Below are 11,444 nucleotides of genomic sequence, written 5' to 3'. Positions count from 1 at the left end.
AATATAAAAATTTTATACAAAGTATAAATAAAATATGCAATGAGATGGATTCAATAAGATTCACTTGTTATAGATTAGTAAAAATTTACGGTCTAAATTTTTAAGTTTGACCCAATTATATACAACGGGACATAAAAAAAAGGCACATAGAAAGTATCATAGTTGCAATTCTACTAAAAATTAAAATTTACTTGTATAAGTATCAAAGTCACAAATCATTGTAGACTAGATTTTAATAATCTAGTTTATACTCGTTCTTGCAATTCCTATAATAATTTTTTCATAAATCTCGAAGTATATGTAATGTAGTGCTGAATTAAAATTCAAATGAATAGATTTAACATTTTCTATACCTCCAAATCATGCAACGTTCCTTATCTATTTATAGGAAAGTGACAATAGAACATGTACTCAAACTGACTTGATTGTGACATTAATAATTCTTGAACCCTGTATTGAACTTTATTAGCTTGTTCATGAGACACAAATAATGCACCATTAATTTGTTGACACAGTCAAGTTTAGGTTGCTTATAAAGTAGCAAGCTCCTATATTATTTGTCGGTGTGATTTTGAAATAAACCAAAATGGCTTGTGGCAACTTTTACTTCTTACTTCTCATTGTTTTTGTTGTTGCTCAGAGTGGACATGGCCAGCTTTCACCAAATTTTTATTCCTCTTCTTGCCCAAATGCTCTTAGTATTGTTAAGCAAGGAGTTGCAAAAGCTATAAAGAACGAGGCTCGAGTCGGAGCATCGTTACTTAGGTTGCACTTTCATGATTGCTTTGTCAATGTAAGTGCAAAAGGCAGCCACACTATAAGGCAGTCTTTTGATCCTATTATGTAGAGGTGATTGTTTAAGTGTTGATTATTTATGCCTTGCTTATTTATTAGGGTTGCGATGGATCAATTCTACTAGATGATACTTCAACGTTCACTGGTGAGAAAACTGCTATACCTAATAATAACTCAGTTCGCGGATTTGAGGTTGTGGACCAGATTAAGGCCAATTTAGAGAAGGCATGCCCTGGAATAGTCTCCTGTGCTGATATTCTTGCTCTTATAGCTCGTGATGCCGTTGTTTATGTAAGTTGTTTTAAATGATACTCTTTGCTCCCTCCCAAATTCATTTTCTAATGAAAGTGCTTAGTTATACCTTGTGAATTGTTCAGGTACATTCGGAGGAAATTATAGAAAAAATAAATGAAACTAAGGAGTAATATTTGATGATTCAACATAGGGGTAAAATAACTCAATAGAACTATGATATTTAATTTTAGTTTAGAGAGATCCGCAAAGGCAATGATGTAGACTGAATTTGATCCTTAGGTAACCACCCTACCCTAAGACTTTAACCAAATAAGTTAGTTGACATCCACAGATAAAGCAATAATATATTCACATGTTTTATACGGAGTACAAGCTACTTAGCTAACATGAAAATGGCAATTGCAGTATGGCGGTCCTACATGGAAAGTAGGATTGGGAAGAAGAGATTCTCTCACAGCAAACAGAAGTGCAGCCAATGCCTTTATACCTCAACCTTCATTCAATCTCAGTAATCTCACTTCCAGTTTTGCCGCTGTGGGTTTATCATTCAAGGACATGGTGGTCCTCTCTGGTACGCTTAATATCTATACTTTTTTCTTTGCCCTCGAGTAAACAATTTCATCTTTTCTCAAGCATTATCAGCTTGTTTGATAGGCAGTAATAAATGGTTGTTATAATAACGAGATACTACCTCCGTTTTATATTTTTTGCAATTTTGGAATATTTTATATCTCACAAGTAATACCCCAAAGCTGCAAAAAATATAAAATGGAGGTAGTAGTAATTTTTTCCCATTTACCATTACTATCAACCACCACTCATCTTCATTACAATAAATTATTACTTTATTACGTATAGGCGCGCACACAGTTGGATTTGCTAGGTGCACAAGTTTCCGGCCACATATTTACAATGACACCAATATTGATGCCTCCTTCGCTAAATTGCTACAGAATAAGTGTCCTCGAAGTGGAAGCGACAACGTTTTGCAGCCCCTGGACTATCAAACAAGGTTTCAATTTGATGACAAGTACTACCAGAATTTACTGGTTAAGAAGGGGTTGCTTCACTCAGACCAGCAACTTTACAATGGAAATAAGGCTGATTCTTATGTTAAAATTTATGCAATGAAGCAAGGCGAGTTCTTCAAGGAGTTTGCTCGTAGCATGATTAAAATGGGGAACATCAAGCCACTTACTGGAAGTAATGGCGAAATCCGGCGTTGTTGCCATAAAACCAATTAAGAAAATACCATGGCATGGTTTTTTCAACTTCAATCCAATTAAGAAAATACCAAGGCATGGTTAGTTTATTATTGTGTAATTCTGTCGAGCAGACTTTATACAGTATTATAAACCACACTGGACAGCAATATTTATAATCTGTCAATATGAAGAATAATGGTTATATGTGTTAATTCTTCTCTTTCAAAATTATTATTGTATTTTTTTATTTTTATTTTTTTTCAGTTTTCTAGTGATTTTTGCGCCGTGGGTTTGGGAATTTGGGATCACCTTATCTTTTTTTCGCCCTTATAAGGGTTGTGCATTCAGGACCAATAAATCTCTACTTGGAAAAAAAAAATTACTATATGCTTTAGCTAATCTACTCAGCAATGTACACTGTTAATCCAACCATCACATCAAACTATAATCCTGTGCATACTTTAAAATCAAGTCGTATCGATGAAAATGAAAGCTTACCAAGTGTTGGCCACTAAGCAATGCAAGTATATCACCATTAGCATTTAGGACTAAGGAAACATTGTAACTATTTGCAACTAACACGTTTCCATAATTGAGTCCAGAAAGTTTAAGTTACAGAATTGCCCATTTAGTTTACAAAAGTTGATCAACAAGTCCAGTTTTACATTTTGTAATATCACCATTAGCGGAGAACATTATCAAGTTGAAGTACGGACATTCATGCTGTTGTTGAAATTGGAGTCTTACTAATTGCTACAAAAAAAATTCGGCCTGACATCTGGGTAGAAACTTAGTGAGATCTCTTGGAAACAAATATGGTTCTATACAAACACCACACGAATCTAGTTTATTCAACACTTCATAAGATGGTAAACTGTAAAAGTCCCTCGTTCTCTTTAAGCCAAGTCATATCTTATAATTGCCGACAATTATCTCATTTTACTTTTGACAGTCTTCGTAACACACATACAGAATGGAAAATGCTGCAAGATAGTGTTTCACAGGAAGCCAAGGAGTGTGTGAGAGATGGTAATATAATGACCAACAAAAATTCAAAACAAGAATTTATAGCTGAACAATATTCCAGCTATTTTAATATATTTACACAGCTATTATCTAGAATTCTACAAAAGCCTAAAAAGTGCAGGGACAATTGCCCATGTAAGGTAGTCAACCTCGGCACCAACATTACACATAGTATAGATATAGACTGCTAGCAATCATTCAATTCCATCTCTATATACATTTTCGAGGCCAACTCCCCTGCTTCCCTGCTAATATAACATGCCCAGAGACATTCACATATGAGTTATATCCAAATGTGTATAATCCTCGAAATTACATACCTCTTGAAGACCAAAACTACTGTGATTAAATCATACTAAGAGTTGTACCTTTGGCAGGCAGAGCTACTACTACCTTCTCTGCCCTGGGCACGTCTGCATTTACTGGTTCCACAGACGACGTTAACTGGTTTGCCTGATCCTTCACCATCACTAAATTGACACCATCCTTTCCCGGGATTAAGGTCAGATCTTCTGCTTCTGTATTCTGATTTGTTTGATCTGTTGGATCAGTGGAGTGATCCATTTGGTGATCTCCAGTGGATGGTGTAATGTCCACTTGTTCTAGTTTTCGAGGGACCAAGTCTATTATTTGGTTTAATACAGGTGGATCAGCTTGTTGCATATCATTTAATGACGGAATAACATCTGCCCGGGCAGTAGTCTGCGTGGCTGTCGTTGGAAGAATTGAGTTGTTTTGTTCCATATGCGTTTCGGCACTTCCATATTCAGAAAGAAGATCCATGAATTCATTTAGAAGCCTCTGTACTTTCCTATTTGATGCCAGAGCTGGAAGGATGTCTTCTCTCAAGAGTTTGTGTTTCTTCAATCCCTGCAAGCAACCAGCCCATCAATGCACATAGAGTAGAGTACCTCCTATAAAGTCTATCCCCTCCATCTCGCAAAAAATATCACTTTAACCCGGGTACTTGTACCAGACATGGATAGGTGTCCGATATAAAGTGTCTTTCAACTTTCAAGTGTCCAAACCATGTCTGACTTGACACATATAAGATAGAACCCAAGTTAGGAGTAACAGAATTTACAAGGTTTTTTTTAACCCTTTTTGGTGGTAAGATCTAGAGAAAAATTTAATACAAAATACATTAAAATTATGTAGGCAATTAAAAAGTAAAAGTCTTACAAGAACACTAGGATCCCACGCGATGTTAGGGTCTGATCTTGCAGCACCACCCATCCCAGTAGGAGGTCCAAGGAAACTCTCACATACTTCACGTAGTCGAGACTCGTCAGCTTCTCTGTAAACCCACAAAAAGGATGTCAAATGTGAATGATAGCAACAGAGCCAGACGGTAACTAAAATGAAGTAGATACATTCACAACAGAAAACAGATACGTGTGCAAGACTAAACTTGCAACGGCCACTTCACCGTCAAAAATCATAATAAAAAGGTAAAATAAAGTCAGCAAAGAGCCCAGTGGACACTTTACATTAAACAATTCATCTCCCTAAAATGAATGCAGCATAACCATTCTTTAGGCTCCACTTATGGGGTGAAGAAAGAGCATAGAAATACCCCCCCCCCCAAAAAAAAAAAAAAAAAGGGAGAAATTATGTAAGAAAATAAAACATTTACTAGAGCAAAATAATTTTTTTGTTATGAAAAAAAAAAGGCAACAAGCCTACAAACCTGGCAAGGTATCGAACATATGACATAAGACATTGGCGATATTCATTTGGAGATTTCAATGCCAAAGCCGATGCTAACTGAGCCTCCAAGTGCGAACGGGTTTGCATACCATCATCAGCCACCCTATAAAGGCAGAAAATATACATATTTTTACTTTTGAGGGAATATGAAACAAATTACTTAAAGAAGCAATTTTAATTACAACTCCAAATTTGATCGCACCCCTATATTTGCAACGTCAATACATACTCCGTTCGCAGGATGCTAATTATTGCATGCATTGATATGTTAACAGCCAACTAAATATCTAGGATTCCAAATCACACAGAAAATCTACATAATAAGTTAAAGTAAAAAAGTAAAAAAATCATAAAATTGAAATAGAATAGCATCTGCCAATGCAACAAACTGTAAGACAGCCCAACGAGATTTTAGGGACCATGTTATGTGATATGGTTACTCATGCAGTACCAAGAATAACCCCTCTTTCATGTAATAACTTTTGTGTTACGTTATGGCCAATATACAGTTAAACAGGATTATGATATTTCATGTAATACAAAGCCTGAATTATTTTTTTTAAATGAAAAGAGAACTATTAAAATTAAGTTTAATCAATGACTTACCGACTCCAACCTGGCTTTCTTGCCAAGAATTTTCTCACATCCACCTGTAATGTTGCAAGCTCGCCACTTTGAGAGGAGCCCAAATTCCAGGAGCTTGCAAAGTTTGATGCAGGGAAGCAATCATCAGCTACTCGAAGCCAGCACTTCAGACTCATATCAAAGAGAAAAGCATGACGAGTGGCTAATACAACAAGAGGTGAACCGGACTTTGACAGCTTTGCGGAAATAATTTTAATAGCAGCTGAAGAGATCATGCAAAAGGTCAGAATCTGCCACGCTATCTGCCAAGGTTAATTCAACCAAACTCAAAAAAACAAAAAACTGTCACATAAATTTTCAAGAAGGATACGACAAAATACTACGGAGTAAACTTCATAACTTCATTCATTTTCCCTGCATTATAGAATTCAATTGTGCAATAACAACAATTTTGTACTTGCCTGCATCTTTAGAAGAAGCATTTGGATCAGCAGTAATCAAAGATGCCAATGAGTCTTGAAGAAGACAACTTCGGTTAAATAAGTCCCACAAATACAAAGACCCCTTCTTTGTGACAAGCAACAATTTCCAACATTCATCGCAATCAACAAACACTGCAGCAGATCCCATCATCATGGTTGGCATGGCACGCCTTCCACATTTTGTGTACACCTTTTGCAGCAAAATAAGCAGAAAACCCCACAACCAAAGATTGCATTAGAATGTTGCGTTAACTTCAAAGAAAATGTTTAACAAATATTCAGTTAGGATAAATGACAAAAGTTTTAGCTAATACAAAACCCATCAATGTGACAGATCTCATCAGGAGACACAGGCCAATAGCAAAAATACGAAAGTTCAGGGGAGGAACCAATGGCAGCAAGGCCAATAGCACCAATTACGGATCACTAAGATAATAAAAACATGGATTTCCAGTTTACAATCAATCATGCTAAGGTGGATATCTAGAGTTTGCAGCAGGGGAAAGGAGGATAGATAAAACTTGCAGCAAGAAATGGTTGGTTTTAAAGTTTGCAGCAGGAGAAGGTGGATATTTGGAGGCAAGTTTATGTGTCAAGAAAGACAAGACTTGTAAGAAAGTAAACTTTTGCAAATTAAATCAACATAGTTGACGACATAGTACACATTCATCAGAAGATAGGCAGGATATACTGTATATCTTGAAAGGTTTGATTACCTGTAGGCAACCGTCTTCGAAACCAACAGCCCAGAAGTTAGCATTTCCAGCCAAAACTGAGACCTTCCCTGTAATACGGTCAGACCACAAAGTTTGGGATCCTCTACTACAAACAATTTCTGTTTCCTTCACCAGTGACATGTTACTCAAGCCAACAATGTCACTAACTGCATGCTCTCTAGGGCGAGCTTCCAATGTAAGTGGCATTGCATCTGTACCCTCCTTCTTATCTACAACCTTTATTGCAAGATTAGCATTACAAGCAGCTAAAGAACTTGAGGCCTTTGCAATGCTTGAAGATTCAACAAGAATACCGTCATCTCTACTTGAAGCAATTGGAACTCTTTCAATGACCAAACTATCACTAAAGCAAGCCTTGGCTGTGACCCCACTACGTTCCTTAACATCAGAACCTGCTCCAAGGGTTCTCCTAACTTTAGCAGCACTCAAGTCTATTCTTCCATCAGAAGATGCTAGAGATAGATCAAGTGCTTGAGACTGGGGCGCAGCAGTTATGTTTTCTTGCTGCGGAGGCATACCCACTGGTTCAGGTATAATCCTTTTTCTACCATCAGGCCGCCTATATTCCTTCTGCTTCACAGGACTAGAAACACGAGCAGAAGTAGCCACTTTATTTAAACCCTCGGAGTTTATTCCTCCATTTTTCTTTCCATTGTCAAGATGTGATTCAGAGGCCTTTGTCACAATCCCCAAATCAGACGAAGGCTTTGAAGCAACCTGCTCCTGCTGCACATCCATAGTAACTTTTTTGCTTGGGGTTTGCTTCGCCGCAGCTGCTTCAAGTAACAGCTGCGCAGGGCTTTCAGCTAAGTTAGCTTGCCGGCCCCTAACATCGCCATAGCGGCTTTTCTTTAATTCATCTAATTCGTCGTCTGTTAGCCTCTGACCAATTTCTTTAACTTCAAAATGAAATGTTGCCACCGAACCATCTAAGGAACAGGCAAAAAGTGAGTATCCATCAGGGCTCCTGTTTCCAAAAGAAAATGGTATGTGAGATAGAGATGGGGTAATGACAATTAAACTAAAAAAGAAGATAGCAATAGACAATACTTGTCCAATTATTAAATTTTGGAGAATTGAAATGGACACAAGACATTACCAAGATAAATCAACGACACTTTGAGTGAAAAAATGCTTTGCCACAAAGAGAGGACGTGGACTTGCAGTAGTCCAGACAGTTATAGTACGATCCTGACTACCAATGGCAATAACATTATATGGCTGTAAGTCTTTTCCTCCAGTCTTTGAAGTCCCATTAGCCCATCCAGCAGATGAAGCTTTAACATCCTGAGGATTGGAGAAATTTCTTTTGAACATTGAATGATTGAATTTCACAACTATAATTGGGGCATTATGTCCCAAGAAGTCAAAAGTAGCAGCCCATTCGCCTCTTTCTAACACAGGTGCTGAATGTCTAGGCTTTTGGAAACCATGAGTTGTTGTTATGAAATGGCCACAAGGAGACCACCCAAGCCGCCTAAAAAATGTTGACCCAAGCTGTAAAAAGATATGATTCCTCATAAATAACCGCACAAAGGAACTGCAAATTTATATTGGATAATCAATGAAAACAGTTCTAGAAAAGACTTGAAAGAGAACTTCAAGAATGGTCAGATATCATACGGATTTGGCCCAATGGCCTTCTGTCTTGTGGGCAAGACTCCAATCAGTTGTTCTCCATACAATAACAGTCTTGTCGTCAGATTGGCTAGCTATAAAGGAGCCAATGGGATCCCAAGTGACACCTTTAACCAAACTAGCATGACCTCGAAGAACTGCCGTGCAAATTCCGTTGCTCATATTCCAGATGTGGATTGTGTTATCGAGACTTCCACTAGCCAACATTGAGTCATCCGGAGACCAATTAAGATCAACCTACTTCATGCATGAAAAAATACTCAGGTCATACAGTCTCGTGTTAAAGCCAATCATGCTTCAGAAAACAAACATAGAATTATACCATTGGCAGTTCAGTAAGCTGAAATAGCATTGGTTAATATCAAGCATTATTTAAGTGTAGCAGAAAAGCACATGTCAGCCATGGGATTGATGTTACTGATTTCACACCATATATGAACTTTTGAAGGATATAGCTGTGCATTGTACAAACGATAAGAACATAATTATATTGATCTGACTCTAAAGATGGGAATGTGAGTATGGTTGAATTAGGTTCATGTCATGCACAAGTAGTTACAATAAAAACCATGTTCTGGAGAGAAAGTATATATAATTACCACATCTGCAGTGTGTCCCCTCAGAGTCATGACAACTTTCCAATTTTCAATGTCTGGAGGCTCACCACTACCAAATTCAGTGGTTCCTGAACCAGGTCTCCTTTCGTGAATCAAAATCACTTGATCATCAGACCCTGATGCAATGTGCCGACCATGTTTGGCCCATCTGACACAGTTAACTGAACCAAAGTGATCACGAAGAGTTGCAAGATTTCTGTGTGTCTGATCGTCCTCAGAATCTCTAGCAACAGATTTCATATTCCATATTCTTACCTGGAAACACCGACGTCAACAAAGATTATCTATCATATATTTCAAATCAAACGACCCGACAATAACATCATTAATCAATTGCCAAATTATCTTTACGAGATAAAGCCAGTAAAACCAAAGGAAACGGCTGTTCCATATCACCACAACTGACTTCTTAAACAATACTCGGCATTAAGCTCCAAAATATTTACAATTGAATAGACACGTTTAATGCAGTTACAAAAACTCGAAAGCAAACTATCCAATACATTAAATCAAAACAGTAAGCCTAAAAGTTAACAGAATTGAATAACAAGATAGAATTTAACAAGACAATGAAATAGCTCACAAGTTTCCAAATTCTCAGTAGGCAACCTAGCAAAAGCCAGTAAATTTACTAAGTTTTTACATTTTCCCAGCTCAATAATACAGCATTCTACCAATTTCTGACAACATTACTATATTACCAAAAAGTAACAATGAGCATTAAGAAACCCTAAAGTGATAAAATTGTATAATTTGGGAAATTATAAGAGAAAAATAGAGGTATAACCTTGTGATCTCCACCACCAGTAGCAAACCTAAGACCACCAGGTTGAATATCAATGGAGAAAATCTGCATACCCTCATGCCTAATCCAACTGGGTTTTTCAGCAATCATCTTATTTTTCAAATAACTTCTTGATTGATACCCAAAATCTACCAAATTTGCTCCAAACCTCAAAAACCCATTAACTGGGTTTTAATGAAATGGGTTATTACAAATTAAATTGACCCAAAAAAACCCTAGACCTAGGAATGCAAAACCCTAGGTGGGTATGGTAAAGGAAGAAGCTTGAGGCTGAAGTGTTCTTCCCCTTTTTTTTTTCTTTTTTTTTTTTTTTTTTGGTGCTGTGTTTTTTTTGTAACGGTCGAAGAAAGAACTTTGGGGTGAAAAAGAAAGAACTTTGAAAGAAAGAAAGAAAGAGTAAAGACCTAAGAAAAACCTGAAAAAATGAATCTGGGTAGATTGATTTGTAATTGCCAAATTTTGACAAACAAGAGAAAGATCGAAGGATGATGAAAGACAAGAGAAAAATAAAGATCGAAAGAAGCAAACAAGGGTTACCAAAGAGTACAAACTTTTGCCGTCACAACTCGCAATTCACAATATCACATTAGTAAAATATGATTTGATGTTAGTTGAGGGTTTGTGTAATTGTCTTTTGCCATTAATTAATAATGCAAAAAGCCTATATGAAGTTGTTTTGGTTTTTACGTGATTTCGTAATATCAATAACATAATATTAAAACAGACACAGAATGACACATGTCAATTTTTTATGCTAGTTTTTTCCTCCAACTTTAAAAAAAATAATCTAATTTTTTTTAATTAACTATTAATACACAAGATTTTCCATATATTTATTCAAAAATAATATTTACCATATATATATTTACCAAATCAGAAAACCATTGACTGGCATTATACGAGTACATACTATATAATTCGGTCACCGGATACTGTATTTTTTAAAAAATATATATAAATAAATGCAATGTCTCCTATGTTATTAAGGAATATCTATTAAACAAAATAATTTTAAATAATTACAATTGATTCACTTATACATACAACGTATATTACAATAATAAGACTTACCAATTGATTGTTGGTGCAATGGTGATTGGGACTGCACTAGGTATGGAGGACCCATGTTCGATCCCTTGCAACAACAATCAGTAAGGGGCTGGAATCTAACCACCTTGAACTGATCCCCGAATCCGAATTAGCCCAAAGGGTGGATGGTGGAACATCAAAAAATAAAAATAAAAAAAATAAAATAAGACCTACAAAAGTGTATATCAAATTAAAAATCTCAATTTATAATCTATATTATTATTTTCTTCTCATTTTGGTAATCATATTGAATCTATATACAATTAACTAGAATTTTTGTACATATCTTCAATAATATACTAGGTAAATTTTTATAATTAGAATTTACCTAAGTTATATTATCATTCTTTTTTCTCAAACTTTATTTTTTTTGGCTATAGAATTCATTTCATTAAAAAAATTATTTTGATAACATATACTAGTATGTATAAAAAAAACATGAAGTGTAATAACTTTGATATCTATGGTATTGGATACAGATTTAATTTAAGTTATTTGCA

The 11,444-nt window shown here is 35.9% G+C and overlaps 2 protein-coding genes across 4 annotated transcripts; one reads left to right on the top strand and one right to left on the bottom strand.

Annotated features, from left to right (window-relative positions):
- Nucleotides 1-459: 459 nt before the first annotated feature.
- LOC110689622 (peroxidase P7-like) lies at nt 460-2,467 on the top strand. Its single transcript, XM_021866391.1, has 4 exons — nt 460-793; nt 895-1,086; nt 1,456-1,621; nt 1,909-2,467. The coding sequence occupies exons 1-4, from the start codon at nt 587-589 to the stop codon at nt 2,292-2,294; spliced, it is 951 nt and encodes a 316-aa protein (XP_021722083.1). The 5' UTR covers nt 460-586; the 3' UTR covers nt 2,295-2,467.
- An 808-nt stretch (nt 2,468-3,275) lies between these two features.
- On the bottom strand, nt 3,276-10,486 carry LOC110689621 (protein HIRA-like). Of its 3 annotated transcripts, XM_021866388.1 has the most exons (10): nt 9,838-10,486; nt 9,033-9,305; nt 8,419-8,670; nt 7,895-8,292; nt 6,775-7,762; nt 6,038-6,248; nt 5,598-5,838; nt 4,972-5,094; nt 4,464-4,578; nt 3,276-4,151 (listed from the first exon to the last, which is right to left on the bottom strand). In XM_021866388.1, exons 1-10 carry the CDS (start codon nt 9,943-9,945, stop codon nt 3,627-3,629), a joined length of 3,234 nt encoding a protein of 1,077 aa, XP_021722080.1. In that variant the 5' UTR covers nt 9,946-10,486; the 3' UTR covers nt 3,276-3,626. The 3 variants fall into 3 exon arrangements, with proteins under 3 accessions (XP_021722080.1, XP_021722081.1, XP_021722082.1); XM_021866389.1 differs by lacking the exon at nt 9,838-10,486 and having other exon boundaries at nt 8,419-8,673; nt 9,033-9,118; XM_021866390.1 differs by lacking the exons at nt 9,033-9,305; nt 9,838-10,486 and having other exon boundaries at nt 7,895-8,335; nt 8,419-8,502.
- Between the last annotated feature and the right edge of the window lie 958 nt (nt 10,487-11,444).

Source organism: Chenopodium quinoa, unplaced genomic scaffold, assembly GCF_001683475.1.
Source record: "Chenopodium quinoa cultivar QQ74 unplaced genomic scaffold, ASM168347v1, whole genome shotgun sequence".
Taxonomy (NCBI): Eukaryota; Viridiplantae; Streptophyta; class Magnoliopsida; order Caryophyllales; family Amaranthaceae; genus Chenopodium; species Chenopodium quinoa.
Note: the sequence above shows the minus strand (reverse complement) of the source record. Positions and strands in the feature narration are given on the sequence as shown.